At 40.6% G+C, this 16,654-nt stretch overlaps 3 protein-coding genes across 3 annotated transcripts; 2 read left to right on the top strand and 1 right to left on the bottom strand.

Moving 5' to 3' along the window:
- The first annotated feature begins 1,131 nt into the window (after nt 1-1,131).
- LOC133154024 (coiled-coil domain-containing protein 42 like-2-like) lies at nt 1,132-3,237 on the top strand. Its single transcript, XM_061278408.1, has 6 exons — nt 1,132-1,263; nt 1,565-1,657; nt 2,088-2,279; nt 2,543-2,764; nt 2,814-2,993; nt 3,053-3,237. The coding sequence occupies exons 1-6, from the start codon at nt 1,132-1,134 to the stop codon at nt 3,143-3,145; spliced, it is 912 nt and encodes a 303-aa protein (XP_061134392.1). The 3' UTR covers nt 3,146-3,237.
- Nucleotides 3,138-7,353, bottom strand: iqcd (IQ motif containing D). The gene is made up of 5 exons (XM_061277705.1): nt 7,079-7,353; nt 5,880-6,546; nt 5,399-5,620; nt 5,244-5,315; nt 3,138-4,331 (listed from the first exon to the last, which is right to left on the bottom strand). The coding sequence occupies exons 2-5, from the start codon at nt 6,528-6,530 to the stop codon at nt 4,035-4,037; spliced, it is 1,242 nt and encodes a 413-aa protein (XP_061133689.1). The 5' UTR covers nt 6,531-6,546; nt 7,079-7,353; the 3' UTR covers nt 3,138-4,034.
- tpcn1 (two pore segment channel 1) lies at nt 7,322-16,574 on the top strand. The gene is made up of 27 exons (XM_061277699.1): nt 7,322-7,596; nt 7,847-7,941; nt 9,272-9,408; nt 9,626-9,802; nt 9,873-9,986; nt 10,099-10,229; nt 10,426-10,514; nt 10,761-10,795; nt 10,905-10,963; nt 11,041-11,140; nt 11,572-11,688; nt 11,795-11,919; nt 12,008-12,056; nt 12,133-12,196; nt 12,281-12,325; nt 12,387-12,443; nt 12,523-12,576; nt 13,708-13,780; nt 13,874-13,981; nt 14,076-14,237; nt 14,330-14,445; nt 14,651-14,697; nt 14,778-14,846; nt 14,927-15,023; nt 15,147-15,286; nt 15,390-15,479; nt 15,861-16,574. The coding sequence occupies exons 2-27, from the start codon at nt 7,848-7,850 to the stop codon at nt 16,002-16,004; spliced, it is 2,493 nt and encodes an 830-aa protein (XP_061133683.1). The 5' UTR covers nt 7,322-7,596; nt 7,847; the 3' UTR covers nt 16,005-16,574.
- The last annotated feature ends 80 nt before the right edge of the window (nt 16,575-16,654 follow it).

Raw genomic sequence — 16,654 nt, 5'->3', positions numbered from 1 at the left:
AGATTAATCTTATTTGGTGATGAATATGAGAAAGTTTTGTGTGCATGGCAATATTGTTTTGTTCAAATTTGAGCATTGTTATCTGTATTATCGCATTAGATTTATATATATGTGTACCTAAAGAAATACCCAGTGTATATTCAAACTATCCCTCAATCAAATTGTTATCACAAGTGGTTTGCAGTTACTTCAAATGGTCTTAGACCACAATGTGTGACACACTCATCATGCTAAATGTCATTGTGTCAGTCTGATGCTAGCGTGTTGTGTAGCCACGTGCTGTAGCGTGCTTGGGTCGAGGGTGTTACTTTAAGTGTGACTTTTGCTTTAAGTGAAAAAGTCACACATTTCACATCTGTAACACCTGTCAGTCGAGCCATCACATTCAAGTCCCATATGCAAATTCTGCTGTTGTCACATTCTAAATGTTCGAAACTGTGCAGAATGTTAAAAGTATACTGGTTTTGTTTTCTGGGTTTGTTCATGTGATGCTTACAAGGTGACCTGTGATCTGTTGTTGCTTGAGCACTGATGCCATTTTTTGGTCATTTTTGCGGTTTTAATTATATTAATTGGAAATAAATTAAAACAAATCTAATCTTTCTACAGCTGAAAATGGCTAAACAAGTAAAATATCCCTTTAACCAAGCTTAAATAGCACAATAGTGTAGTTCAAGTTACATTTATTTTCTTTAAATACGGTGCATTTGCATTTAAGCCCCTTTAGAGTTAAAAAATAACTAAATGTAGCTAGATTAAGAATTGAGATAATCTATTTAAGGTGATCTTTTTTTCTTAAAGATGTTGTTTTGCTGAATATTTGGTGCGGTACTCTTGTTTATGTAAATTATCCATGCAACTGTCTACAGGTTACCATAGCAACAACCGGAAGCACTGTCAACTCAGTGCTGAAAGATTTCGAAAAGTGGCACCAATGTAAATCAAAGTATCGGAGTCAACCTTCAAATTGAACGCTGCGTGAGTATTCGACATCATTAATCATCTCTGAGGCTCCCGGGGTATCATTTCGCAGGAAATTTGCACGAAGCTGTGTGAAACTCGGCCAGTCCGTGTGTGAACTATCAATATTCATTAAGAGCTTTATTCTGTGTACAAGTGTGAAAAAAGAGCATGTCTGAGGGTGAACGCTGCGTGGTGATGACAACAAGGAGGTACCGTGACAGGAACGACACTCTCATTGAGTTCCTGAAGGATCGCCGGGAGCAAGAACATCTCATGACCATACTGGAGCAGCGCTTACAGGTGCGCTGTGGAAACTGGATGCAAAAGTAAAAATACTTGAGGGCCTCGCTAAAAGTTGAAGTATTGCCTGCTTTCATGCAATGAAAAAAAAAGTGTTGCTGTGAGCTGTAAATTAATAATAATAATAATAATAATAATAATAATAATAATAATAATAATAATAATAATAATAATAATAATAATAATAATAATAATAATAATAATAATAATAATAATAATGGTGAAAATCTGGCACATATTTGATATGAGAACAGTCGCTTAAAATACCCAAAGTAACCGTATGCCTTTTGTGTTCTCAAAGAAATTGAAGAGTTTGATAGAATGTGAAGATGAGCTACTCAAGGAGGCAAAGAAGGCCAAGGAATTAATCTGGAACTTCGATATTTCTCCAAAGGTACAGTGAATAACTTCACACAGATGTTCACAACAAGACCTCATTACTATGCTTTAAATTACTCTTGTGTGAACGTTGAATTTACATTTGTCTTACATCTCAAATCATGAAGTGGGGCATACAGGGGAGTAAATTGATTCTAAGAGCTAGAAAATCAATTTTTCAGTCTGCTACTTAAGTAGTGGGACCAGAGGTGTGTGTGTGTGTGTGGGGGGGGGGGGGGTTGTACGAGACCTCAAATCTCTTGCACATGCTAATATAAATATCGAAAACCCTAACTTCCACATATCTCCAAAATACATACATACATTAACTTTCACTAAACACTTGAGTGTGCCACAAGACAGCTTTTGACTGCCTTACAATGAACAGCAAACAAATGTGGCTTTTGGATCATTTCCTTCCTAAAACAACATATCTCCATGTGAAGGAACAAGATGCTGATCAGAATATCAAAAAAGCAGAGAAAGAGAGGAAAGAGGTGCACAAGAAAGAGGTTGATTTGGAGATGCTGAAGGAAGAGCACGCTCAACTGCAGCACAGAAAACAGGAGCTCGTTCATCACATGCACAGAGACGCAGTGTATCGGGACTTCATGAAACAGGTGTTAAAACGAACACGGGTAAGCTGGCGAGCTAATATTATTGTACAGCAATGTTGAACTTTGTACTGAAATATTCAATGTTAAATGATCTTCCTGCACATTATGCACACAGAGGGACAAAAGATGTGCACCCTCTTGGCTACACTGACGCACAATTGAACCAATTATTAACATAATTTGCCGTTTTTTAAGAGTATGTGGCCGTTATATGGCTCTTTAGAGAATATCAGTATCATAAGTGTAATTTTGTCCTGTGTCTTGGTTGTGTCTTGTGTTACCAGTTTGAAGATGAAGCATCTCTGGCAGGTCACCTAGAGAATCTTCTCCGCATCAGAGAACAGCTCTGTGAGAAGCGGAGGTTAGCCGAGGAGCAGGTGGACCTGCAGAGGAAAGCCCTGCTGACCTTTAACAGCCAGCATCGCTTGATGCTTCTGCAGCGCAGTAACCAGCTGGCACAGTTGCACCACAAACTGGACAGGGCACAGCCGGAAGTGGAACGCTGGGTAGCGAACTGACTAAGAGGAATTCTAGATTGAATGTTTATGATGGATTTTTTCTCCTCTCTTTATACAGGAGACAAAGTGGAAACACATTCAGGGCACCGCAGCCAAGAAGACACTCCTGCTGGGCCTGATCAAGATGGCGGCACTCAACCTCTATGAAGTGACGGGCGGTCATGTGGATGGCGAGAAAGGCGTCCATCTGGGTGACACCGACACACAACTGGACAAGGTTTGTAGCCTGACAGATGATCTAGTGGAGAATGACACATATCTTTTTGACTCTTGTAGATCAAGATGTTCATCCAGGACCACAAGGACATTGTCAAACAACATCAAAGTAGCGCACAAAGACATGATGAAGAAAAGATCAATGTTCCATGAACAAAACATTAAAGGACTTTATTTGATTTGGATCTAAAATGTGAATACAGTATTCATGTTTTAAGATCTTAGTGAATGACTTGCTGTACATGTTGGAGATGGAGTCACATAAAACTGTTTTTAATATCAAAAACATTTTCAATTCTTAATTTTTCAGAAAAATGTACCAACATCACCTAGGAAAGATACATTGTGAGATAGAAACGAAGTTAACTCAACAGAAATCGAAATATATCACTTTTCCCCAGGGCATTCATTCATTTTGAATGACTCCTGTTGCGACGTGATCTTTGACCCTCCTTCAAATGGAGAGCCACCATGAGGACAGCTGGGCCCAAATAAAGATCAGGCGGACATTTTTAGATGTTAAATTTCGATAGATACATTTTAACATTCGTCAACATCAGGTTCTGTACTGAATCTGGAGCAGAGCATGACTCCCAGGAGGCAAACGCTGGATGTCACCATTGAGCAGTCCCATGCTGCCATCATGTGTTGAAGAAAACAACAACCGGTGGACCCATGTCCAATTGATGTTCCAGCATGACTCTCTCCAAATATACAAAGTAAAAAAAACAAAAAACAATAACAACAACCCAATTTAGATAAAAAATTAGAGCGACCCAGGAAGTTGGCTAAATTTTTAACCTAAATTGGGTTGTTTTTGACCGAGCAGTTTTTACGAGTGTAGCTGTGGATTCTTAGGAAACATTTATGGTGGCTGGATTAGCTTTGAAAAAAGAAGAGGGAGTTTTGTAAGGAAGGGCGTCTGGTGTAAAATCTGTGATCATCTTTTGACAACATTCTGTAGGACTAAGAAGAAGCCAACAAATATTCCAGATATTTCTAAGATTGCGTACTGTGTATTTTTCGGACTTTTAAATTTGGTCTATTTTTTCTTCTTGCCTTTGCCTTTGCCCTTACCCTTGCCTTTGCCCTTTTTGCCCTTCTTAGGAGGCGTGATGGGATTACTGATCAAGAATTTGCGAGTACAGTAGCCCCTCCACCATGACTGACAATAAAGAGCAACCTTAAGCTTAAGCGCAGCAACTCGTTTCTCATCTGCAATCCGACGCTTTTCCATGATGTAGTCGTACTCCTTCTCCAGATCAGCATAAGGTTTCTCTAGTCTTTCACGTTCCGCTTCCTCCCTCTCAACATCCAACTGACATAACTCCAGATCAGTCTGAGGAATGAAGTCAGAGTTAGTAAAGCAGGTTTTAACATTTTGTGGTTTGTCTTGGACAGCTTCACATCCGCTTCCTCACTAGCAGCCATACGACTCAAGACATTTTTTATTCTTCTTAAGTGACTAGTTATTTCATTTTTGGCTGTGCTGGTCCTAATCATAATTTCTTTGGCCGATTTATGTACCCAGTATGCTCGTAAATTGAATTAAAAAAAAGTTGAATTAAAATAATTTCACGATAGGGTTATTCCTATTTTAATTTATTGCCATACTGACTAAATCAATTTGCTAGTGACATCATGAGACCAGCATGGCGGCAGTGAACTCCAGAACAAGCAGCTGTGTGCTGGAGAAAAATAGGCAAGTGCTTGCTTCAAATTGTAAATTCCCACAATTGGTTCGATTTTACGATGAAATTAAATATGAAACAAGGACAATTTCCCCTTTTGATGGGGAATCAAAACTGGTATTTATGGCGCAGTAATTAAACCTTTAAAAACTTGTCTTTGAACATAATTAAAGGTATTCTGCTTTTCAAATTAACTTGCAGTATTTCTATATCTGTTTATATCTATATCGCCTTCCGTTGGTCAAGGAGCGCACACCATCATGAGTAGCATAATGGCCATTAAATTATCATGATACATAAACTCCTTAATTGTGGTTATTCTATTTAATAATGTTATTATTTTTTTTACTAAAATAATTTCTGTGGGAAATAATGACTTCAGATTTGAGTGTTTTGCATCATGAGACTGGAACTGAACCTATAAGGCAAGGCCTGATTATTTTCCAAATGAGTGACTTCGGTTTGGTATCTTCGTCAATAATTCTAGTGAAGTCAATAAATAATGTTACTTAGCTACAATTAAGTAACATGAAACAAAACATTGTCTTAAAAATGTGTACCTGATGCTCTTGTATTTCGTCATCAAACTTTTGGATCAAGTACTCAATTTCCATCTCCACATTTTCATTTATCTGTCAAAGGAAAGAACATGGAGTTTGTTTCATCTCTTCCACATAAATGATGTCATAGAACCATGCTAAAAAAGTTAGTGCACCTCTTGAAGTGTTTTCTCCACTTCTCTGAATTTAAGTGTCGAAGTGTTGATTCGAATGTTGAGTCGGTCTATTTCCTGCTGGATGCTGGCTTGCTTCTCCTGAGAAGCCTTGATAATGGACTGGCATTGTTCATTGGCGAAAAGCTTCCAGTCGACTACTTCTATCTGGTTCTCCTTAAGAAGGCGCTCCAAAGTTTCGATGTCATCTTTCTTCTCGGAAATCTAAAAGTTCAATCCAAAAAATGGGAGAGGTCAGACATTAAGTGTTCTGAGTCACAGTATATATTTTTATTGCTACTTGTAACGAGGGATGGCTGTACAGTTGACACACCTCATTTTTTTTCTTTATGTAAAAACAACGTACTAAAAAAGAGGGCAGGTCAAGAATGCATACTTAAAATCTGTCCGATTGTGAAGGTATCTCTCACCGAACAGATTTTCTAGTCCATTTTGGGTGCAAGAATTTTGACTACCTACTCACCTCAACATCTTTTTGTATTATAGCTGCAGCTGTTTGTTCTAGTTTGACAATTAGTTCTGTGTCAGGTGACACTGTCTCAAGAGCTAACCGTATTTCCTCTTCTGGGGTGGTCTGCAACCTCTCTATCATATGTACATGAAATTTCTTCAGCCCTACGATGAGTGTGTACTCAGTCTCCCCAACTTCCATGCCAACCTCTAGTCTCAAACCCATAAAGATATCGGGGTAGGTGCGAAAAAACCTGAGCAAATCCCGAACAGAGTACTTGAACTCTCTCTCGAGTAGAGCCTTCCTTTTCCTTCTAGCACTTTCTTCTCCAGCCGGTCCACCTATGAGCTCTGTGAGGTCATTTGATGTTTCCAGGCTTTTGGTTAACATCTGATGCACCTCAAGGATCCTATTGAACTCCTCTTGGACAACATCACACGAGCAGACCGATTGGCGGACGGCAGATAGAGATGCTGCTATCTCGATTTGACTGATACAGTTCTCCAGTATGTTTGAGACGGTCTGGGCCTCGGAGGAGAGGAGCCTCTGCTGGGGCTCCTCTTGATCAAGATTAGCCTCGCAATCATCATCTTGCTGCAGACCAGTGGATGAGAGCTCAGCGCTGTCCCAATTTATTGACTCTATCACCTCAATTTCAGACATGTTGTCAAACTTGTCACTAATGGAGAGAAAACAATAACATATGAGACAATTAGTTACATATAAAATGTTGGCTGCTGCTCTGCAACGTAGATATTCATTATAAAACAGGTAGCAAATCTAACACATCTAACTATTGATTGATTTCTCCTAAAATAGTTTGCAATTGCCTTGTGTATATTGTGACAATGCCTCCAACGTTTTTTTTGACAACACCCCTACGTCAGAGCCTTCTCAAACAATGTGATGACGTCATGTTACTGAGGTTCTTCAAAAGCATTTTAGCTACCTTAAAACAAAACCTGCATTTTCAACAATATTTTGTTTTATTTCATTCATAGTTTAATGTTAACGATATTTTATTCTGATCACATTTACTTTGCCACGAGAGTAAATATTCCACTTCGACGGTGTTTTTTTCCCCTCTGTAAATTTTGTATTACTCTGAACATTGTCGCTCGTCGTGGGTAAATTCAAACATGCATAACAACGAGAGCTATCGAAACAAAACGACAAACCCAGGTTGTATTGAAGATCAGAAAGGGACTTACTTTGACTTGTCGCTTGCAAAACATGTTTACTGTTGCTAGGATACGGTCGAAAACGGCGGCCCAATGATATGATGGAGCAAAATGTTCATTTAGCCTGGAATTATTAAAATGTTCTGATGTATCAATCGTGTCAGTATTCATATGCCCATAAAATGCGTATTGTTGATGTTTCATATTGTACACACAAATTCCATACTTTTATTTTGGAAACATAGTACTGCGAATCTGCTGAAGCCTGCCGTGAATTGCTGAAATTGTCGTAAAAAAACACCGCCCCACAAAAAGCCAACTTGAATGTCGAGCTTGTATTAAATGCCCTCCGTATATCGGTGTTGTTGTTTATGACAAACTAGTCTCAAAGGACCTTGTCGCGTTTGGTGAAGCCGTCTAATAGTTTCGGAGTTGATCTGGAGTGAAATCTGAGGATGCCGCGATGTTCGCTCGTGACTGCTTGTGACACTCTGAGCCAATTGATTCAGTGACAGATGTCCCCTGCGTGCTAGGACACAACCAAAACTGTAAACAACTAGCCTTTCGCACAGTAACTCGATAATAACTTCGTTGCTAGACATTTTAATTTCATATTGCTTGTCTTGCTTTCATACTTGAAGTGTGTATTCGCTAACAAGTCCAGCGTTCGCTTGTCATATTATATTTTATTGAGAGCAGTTTTACCATGTACTCGTGTAGCTGGCTAGCTCCTCTCTTGAAATGTATTTGACCCCAGTAGATCGAGATTGTAACATTGATGTTTGATTTGTATCAAAGAATGGAAGTTGACGACGATGATGTGCCTCTTATCCTCACCTGGGATGATGTAAACAGCGATTTGCTCAACGAGGACCCAGCGAGGGGAGACGAGAGTAAGTACTGTTTTAAACACCATTTAAGTTGAAGCAGTCGATCAATGACTTCACTTGAAAAATACGAGAAGAACGAGAGACAACTGTGTGTAATCTTTGTTCCAAAGTGTTCCACTGAAGATGATAATCCACCAATAGTGCAGGCTTTTTAATGATTCTGGAGTTGTGATGAGGCTGTCCTGTAAACCACCAGAATAAGTCCATCTTTGCACATCTCCACATTTAGAACCAAACAAAATGGAGGAAATTTCTTTCTATTCGACAACTTTTGTAGGACATTCAAGCATCCGCTCATCTTTGTGTTCCCCTCAATCAAGTTACACAAGTGAGTCATCAGATAAAATGCTGCCTCAGCCGTTCCCCTCGCCCCACTTTGGTGGCCATGTGTAGAATGTCAGAATTTTGGGCTTGAGCAGACTGGATCCAGAACTGAACAGGAAGAGGAGCGGTTGTTTTCCGGGATGGCAGGGAGTGTCGGATAAGAAGGAAACAACAGGAGAATTCTTGGGTGACTTCTCTGGACTGAGGCAACTCTTGAAATTGGATTTCTTGAAATGGACTACAGTCATTATAAATCATATGACAGGTCACATGATGACAGAAGCTCATATTCATGATTGTTTAGCTCGATAGAAATGGTGAGACAGATGATTTTTTTTTGCTCCAAACAGCTGGAATGGAATCTGAGCTCTACACTGCGGCGTCACGATATATTTGTATTCTGTGCTTGATTGTGGCAATATTTCAAGGCCTTCCGCCAGAATCTTGGACTCATGAACTATGCGTGGGATGAGCACTTAGAAGTAAGCATGCAGCTGGAGTAGGGCAGATTATGTTTTCCTAGTCTTTTTTTCCCCTTTGGTTTAATCTGTGTATTTTTTGGTCCTAACTTTATCTCTAATAAGATGAACACTTGGATTCAAATTTCATGGTTGAAGGACCAGGAGTTATTTTAAACTCCTTTTTTGAATAGATTCACACTTTGCTTTCTTCGCGTGTCCTGGACACTCACGTGATGATGACAGCACTGAAGAGTCGCTGCAGTTCACATCAGTCTTGTGGAATGTGAGGCCATCTGTATTCCCATGTGTGTGGAAGCTGAAACAAGATTGTAAGACAGTAAATGATACGCACTGTTGACTTCAACCACAGACAAACACACACAAAGCTCCAGAAGGATCAATGGAGCTTCTTTACATCAGAATATAAGAAGTGATGAGACTTTGGTGGTCTCCTCTTATTGCTCGCAGATACAATGGGACTGCCACGGTGGTTGACTTACTTTGAACTCAACCCTGCAACTCTTTACGCTACTTGTGTCTTCTTCCAGATGGAGGTGCTGGAAACTATGATGTAAGAAATAGTGGCGTAACGTCAACATCTGGCTCTCAAATCCACCGGGCACCCGATGCGTCTATACGGCAAAGCTGGGAGATGAACTACCAGGAGGCGGCCATCTTCTTGCAGGTATTCAAACGCACGTATGCAAGAATACAGCAGTGTGAGCACAAGTGCAGCGTTCATGCTGGGCTTCAAAACAAAACAAAACGAGACGAGAATTAGTGCCCCAACTTGCCTGATTTGACATGGTTGAATGTACGTGTTAACGCATGCCAAGAACCTTCTGTCATGATGATGTCATTCAAACTTGAAGTGTCCCGTTTCTTCTGAATGTCACCTACAGGAGGGCGAGAACAATGACAAGTTCTTCACCCATCCTCGGAACCCCAAGGCGCTGGCGGCGTATCTCTTTGCCCACAACCACCTCTTTTACATGATGGAGCTGCTAACAGGCCTTCTGCTCATGACTCTGTCGCTTTGCGAAGCTCCCGCCGTGCCTTCGCTGCGTTTGGACGTCTACGTGAGTAAATATGACCGCACATCCACATGAATGTAAAATATTTGCTGAGCATGTGCGATACCGTGTGCAGATCCACGCCACTCTGGAGCTCCTAGCCTTGGTTATTGTGGCGTTTGAGCTGTGCATGAAGCTTCGCTGGCTGGGCTTCCACACCTTCATACGACACAAGAGGACCATGGTGAAGGTAACTGATGAAGACCTTGTAGTGTAGAATGTTTTAAAAGTTTTGACAAATGCAGTCCTACCTTGACTTACAAGATTAATTTGCTTCGGGTCTTCGTGTCGTCTCTCTCCAGGCGTTTGTGTTGCTGCTGCAGTTTGTAGAGGCCATAGTGGTTCTGGTCCGACAGACGTCCCACATGCGAGTGACCCGAGCACTCAGACCAATATTCCTGGTGGACTCTAGATACTGCGGTGCTGTGCGCAGGTAGGCCTATACTATGATTCAATGTTTTGTTTCTCTTCCCTGAAAGAAAAAAATAAAATAAAACATAGACGTTTGCACGTAACCACAAACAGCCTTGCACTTGACTTAAAAGGATCCGGCCCAAGTTTTTCAACGTTACCACAAGGGCAATGTTTTTCAGCAAAGGTAACTAACAGCATTTCTCTCATCCAATCAGAAATTTGCGGCAGATCTTCCAGTCCCTCCCACCGTTTATTGACATTCTCCTACTACTGCTCTTCTTCATGGTCATATTTGCGATCCTGGGTGAGAATCATTTCTTTTGAAAAGTGCGCATTATTTTTTGAGATCCAGTAATTCATGATTAAACCTGATCACGCATGCTTTTTCTTTGTATTCTTGAATTCCTAAATTTTACTTTATTCTCATGAATCTTTAAAGAACCTTTTTTAATGGTCATCATTTTTGGTCCACACTTACCAAAAGTGATCGTGTTTTATAGAGCAATTTTTAAGTGCTACTATTTATTTTATTTTTTTTCCCTCAACCCAGGTTTCTGCCTCTTCTCTACAAACAAATCAGATCCAGTGAGTTGGAGTTTAATTTAATGTTCTCAGTCTGGAGACTCCCTTTCTGTGTTTGTTTGGGTGTGTTGCTGTCTTATTTCCTGACTTTGAGCATCTGTGGTCACTGCAGTACTTCAACACACTGGAAAACAGCATGGTTAGCCTCTTTGTACTGCTGACCACAGCAAAGTAAGCGCAGCAGCATCTGACGCTGTCATGTGACGCGCAAACGCACTAACATGAGTTTCATCTGCATTTTCTTGCAGTTTCCCCGATGTGATGATGCCGGCATACGCAAAGAACCGATGGTCCTGTGTGTTTTTCATTGTGTACCTCTCCATTGAGCTCTACTTCATCATGAACCTGGTACAACCTTTTTTAAGTTGTATTCGCACATCATGACTGATATAGTCGTGGTCGAGGAAAGACATGGGTGACACAAGTCACCTTTAAATTTGTCAGATTTCACAACTCTTTCCTCTATAAAGAAAATGGAAACCATCTTCTTGATGCTTAATAATATTAGATTGCCTACTAGCCAATTACATGAACACAAACTGTTGTGACATCACATGTGGACAAATAACTGCACCAACACAAAGATTTCACAAGATGGTGCTAAAGTAATATTTTTTTTTGCTTTGGTCTCACTACAAAACCAGCAAATAATGGATATGTTCTCAAATTAAATCCACAAATAGCAAACCGCGAGTGCTGTGGGTACATGTTCTTACTTTTCAAGCAATCTTGTTGACTCCCCCTTAAGTAGCTGGTTTCCTTTTTGCTCTTGTGTGCAGCTCCTTGCAGTGGTGTTTGACACATTTAATGATGTGGAGAAGATGAAGTTCAAGTCTCTGTTGCTTCACAAGCGCTCTGCTGTCGACCACGCCTTCCAGCTCTTAGTCAGCCGGCAGGTATAAAATAATGCTGCGTGTATTTGCTGCTCCAAGCTTCAAATCATCCGCAGCCACTATGAAGACTGACATGCTCTTTTAATACGTGTCTGCCGTTTCCCTTCAGAGGCCAACGGGTGTCTCACTGAAACAGTTTGATGGCCTGATGCGTTTTTACAGACCACGGATGTGTGCCAGAGACCGCTTCCTTACCTATAAAGCTCTTAACAGATCTGGTGCTCCTATGCTCAGGTCAGTGACCGCGCTGCATCGCTCCAAATCAGATTTTGCTCTCACGGTTCAGTGCATCTTTGAATGTGTGTTTTTGACTCTCCTCTAGTCTGCAGGACTTTTATAAGTTCTATGAGGTGACAGGCCTTAAATGGAAGGTAAAGAGCTAACATGTATCGAACATGCCAGAATTCTATAGGTGCTGTTGCTTATGTAAGCATATGTGTTGTGTAGGCACGACGCAGTGGGGAACACTGGTTTGATGACCTCCCACACACAGCCTACATTATTTTAAAAGGCAAGTTCTCTATAGCCCATTTGTTATTTTACAAAATCTCATCTTCTCACCTTCTTTTTTTATTTGCATCCCTGACTTTCATAGGCATTAACCTGATGGTGAAGTCTAAGGCCTTCCAGTACACCATGTGTAAGTATTTATGAGGATTTTAATTGGTACTTGCCCCTAACCGTCTCCCTATGCACAACAGATGTGGTCGTGGCCATCAACGGCGTGTGGATCTTCGTGGAGACATTCACACTTGAGAGTAAGTCATTTTTCTTGTGCCGTCAATGCGTCGGTCAAAACTCAATAAATCTGACTACAGGATATAATCTGTCTTGTAGGTGGCTTCTCCTGGTCTAAATTGGTGCCATGGAATTATACTGTCTTCCTTACCAGTGAGGAGGCTGCACACTTTAATCCACAAAGACACAAATTAGGGTCGTTATTGAATGATGTACAATTGAAGAGAATTGAAGCCTTTACAGGACAAGCAACTATATTTGTAAACGTCACATGCCTCACCATATAAGTCAAGGTAATTTGTTCGGAAAAATTTAAGACACGAGTAAGATTTACTCAGTAAAAAACAAAAACTGTAATGTGTAATTTTCGGAGTCTCATATTTTGAAGTTTAAAAAAACAAAACAAATCCGATAAGCACGTTGCTGTGTTTACTTATAATCTTTATTTACCCAAGGCTAGTTACTTGGAGATAAAGAATCTTTGTTCCCAGAAAGACCTGACCAAGAATGGCCTCAATACAACTACACATTCTCACTTACACAGGTCATATTACACACGCAGTAATAAGAAAATAAAATGTCAACTAAAGTTATGGCAAACAAATTGATTTCTAGAGTTTCCAACAAGTATTTCAAAGCATTGACACAAGGTTCTGCAGGTCAAATTGAGTTTGCGGATTGCGCCATCCAAAAGGCGCAGACAGTTATTAGTACCTGGGGAACAACAAACTGTACAAAGCCAAATTAATACAAATTACGCAATGCATCCTTCATGATCAACCAAAAAGGTTCTCTGCAATGTAGCCTAGAATAGCTTTACAACTGAAAACATACCAATGTCCAAGACGACGTGTGCGCTGAAAAGTCCAGCTGACTTTGTCAAGTACAAGGTACACTGGTGAGTGAGAAATCCGCATTTATTGATAAATCTCAGAGCGTCGTGCAACACGCTGTCCAACATCTGCAGACTCTGAACATGAGTGTTCATATACAAAAACATCACCATAGTCAAGATTAGAAAAAGGGAGACTCAATAAGTCTCCTTTTAACGGGAAAAGAGAAGCAAGATCGGTTTCTGTAGTAAACAAGATCAAAATGGCCCAATATGGTTCCTTGTCCTATAAAAGGCAAAACATTGACTACCTAAATACAGAAACAATCACATCGGAACAGAGTGGCCTTCAATGTCAAAAGTTCATATCGGATAATTTTTTTGGCCGTCATCTTAATTGTTAGGGATTTGTTTTCGTTGCCTTGTTGTAATTCTGCTTCTTCCATTTTGAGTTTATGGTGTGGAAGTGCTGTTGAAGATCTCAGGCTTGGGACCGTTGGCTTATTTCAGCTCTGGGTGGAATCTGTGAGTACTCATTTCGACTTTGAACAAGACCTCGCATTAAAAAATCTCTGTCATTTGACGACAGACCCATATTGTTGTTCTTTTTCTGTCCAGGTTTGACTTCTCTGTGACCGCATCTGCCTTCCTGGGTCTGATTACGCTCGCCTTGAATATGGAGCCTTTCTACTTCATTGTTGTGCTACGGCCCCTACAGCTCCTTCGGTGCGTTTTCATCTGTACTTGTAACACCCGTACGACGAGTTTGTTAAGCAACGTTGAGCCTTTGTGACTATTTTTATGCAACACATAATTGCAGGTTGTTTAAGATCAAGAAGAGGTATCGCAACGTGTTGGACACCATGTTTGAACTGCTGCCCAGGATGGCCAGTCTGGGTTTGACCTTGATCATCTTCTACTACTCGTTTGCCATTGTGGGCATGGAATTCTTCGCTGATTATATTCACCCCAACTGCTGCAAGTAAGTTGCTGAAATTGCGTTCCTTTGCCCTTCAAGATCGAGAAAGATCACAGTAACTCATCACATCTCTTCCATTTTGTGTCAATCCTCAGTACCAGCACAGTGGCTGACTATTACAGGCAGGACGTCATCACAATTGGCAACAAAACAGTGGTGGAAGGAGGCTACTATTATCTCAACAACTTCAACAACATTCTTAGCAGTTTTGGTACGGCTCCAGATTCCTTCTTTAATGAAAAAGAAAAAAAAAGGACGCAGTTTATATTGCCATCGTATAGTCGTGCCTGAAACACCATCCCAAAATGATCTTCTAATTTAATCAATCTGTGCTTGAACAATTTATATTTTTACATAAAAAAATGATGGGTTATTTCCCTTTAAGTATGTTTGCTTGTGTTTTCTTCTTTCTCCAGTCACTCTCTTTGAGCTGACTGTTGTGAACAACTGGTACATCACAATGGTGAGATGATGTCCTCAGATGATGTTATTACCTGTTTGCCGCTGCTTGACCGCTGGCTGCCATGTTCCCTTGCTCTGTAGGAAGGAGTGACCTCCATGACCAGCCACTGGAGTCGTCTCTACTTCATGACCTTCTACATCGTCACCATGGTGAGGCTCGATGTGTGTCACTAGACGCTTTTCACTTTGCTTTCTTGTCAACCTGCACCGTTGCTTTGTGCGCCCTTCAGGTGGTCATGACCATTATTGTGGCCTTCATTCTGGATGCATTTGTGTTCCGCATGAACTACAGCCGCAAGAACCGGGAAATGCTGGAGAACCCAGAGGGTGGGACGCACTGTGTTTGACTTTGTGTCTGTCTTAGTGTGTGTCAAAATCAAAAATGATCTTTGTTCTATGCGGCAGTATTGCTTAAAACACTGAAGTTAGATTCATGTGTGTGTGCTCTAGATGAGAATGGAATCGTGTTTGAAGTAGAAGTGAGGCGTGACGAAGCTCTGTCCACTCTGGAATTTTACAAGCAGGCATGTCCTGGACAATCATCTCTCAGCTCTATGCTGGGAGTCATGCAAGCGATGGATCGCTGTGGGGTAAAAAAAAACAAAAAACAAAAACATAACCACCATACTTTGTCCAGTTTAAGAGAACAAAGCAACAATCCCAAAAAACATCCTCTCTTTTTACTTCATTCAGGGTGAACAAAACTCGCCTCTGTTATACCAAGGGCGGAGGTCAAGGACTAAGGGTGACCTCAGCATGAAAATGTATGAAGAAGAGATGCAGGTAAGAACAGCATTTGTCACCATTGGCTGGATTTACTCCAAAGGTCCAAGCTGCGTGGTGTATTTTCTTTAGTGAACACCAAGTAATACATCCAAAATGTTGGTCAACAATTACACGAATGTAAGTCTGTGTATGACATTTCCCTATGTTTGCATTAAGCTACCGTACTTGACTTTAAAGCAGAATTTTGTTTTGAATAAAAAATTGTATTCATAGAAAACATGAAATTGTGTGGGTCACTACAAACTTGAATGCCTGTGTTTGATTTAGTTAGAGGCCTTATAGAGCTAATAGCATTTTTTAATCACATAGCCTTAATTAATGACTAGAGCTGGTACGAGTGCATCTTTTAACCTATCGCTCTTCTTCTACTTCTTCCAGGTGTGGTATTTAGAGTATTCAAGGGAAAACCTGCCTCAGCCAGACCAAAATCAAGAACCCGACTTGGACAGTCCCACCTCCAATCCGCCTTTTGTGCCTACGCCTCAGCTAAACTCACATACTGGACCTTACAGTATTAACTGACCAACTCGTGCGGCAGTGATACTACAAACAATTGTTTCACTCCGGGACTTCTAATCCCACCCCAACACACTCACCTTTTCACACAGTGGGAGCCGGTCTGGTGTCTGTTGAACAGATGTGAGATGAGGACACTGTGTCCTCACACCAGAGAGACAGTAGGTCTACTGCTGTCAGACATGTGGTGGATTTGCCAGAGAGCATTCAACTTTATGGGAGGAACCTGTTAATAATACTTCTTACAGTATGTAATGTACATATATAATGGTGGAGGTCTTTTGTGACCTTTTGAAACCCCCATTTAACCAAAGTTGGGCTGCTATGAATATTGTCAGATGATGACTAGTACATTCCCTCAACAGCTTACCATCTGAGGTCCTAAGTGAGCCCAAGTAGCAATATCCATGCAATATTTTAATGCAGTAATAGTACCCGAGGGTGTCCAAATCTACATTCAGTACTTACTGCTGAATTCCTAGCTATCAAATCAATTTTGTATAGTGACTAAAATCAACCAAGATCATCACTTTATCTTTGTACTGTATTAAATTGTTATATTTCTGTGTAACACAATGCCGTGGAGTTTGTAGAGTCTGTATTTCAACTGGATGTCTTAAATTATTGGCTCTTTGGCTCAGAAGTAACAACAGTCA

Source organism: Syngnathus typhle, linkage group LG5 (assembly GCF_033458585.1).
Source record: "Syngnathus typhle isolate RoL2023-S1 ecotype Sweden linkage group LG5, RoL_Styp_1.0, whole genome shotgun sequence".
NCBI lineage: Eukaryota > Metazoa > Chordata > Actinopteri > Syngnathiformes > Syngnathidae > Syngnathus > Syngnathus typhle.
This window is presented reverse-complemented; position numbering and strand designations above follow the sequence as displayed.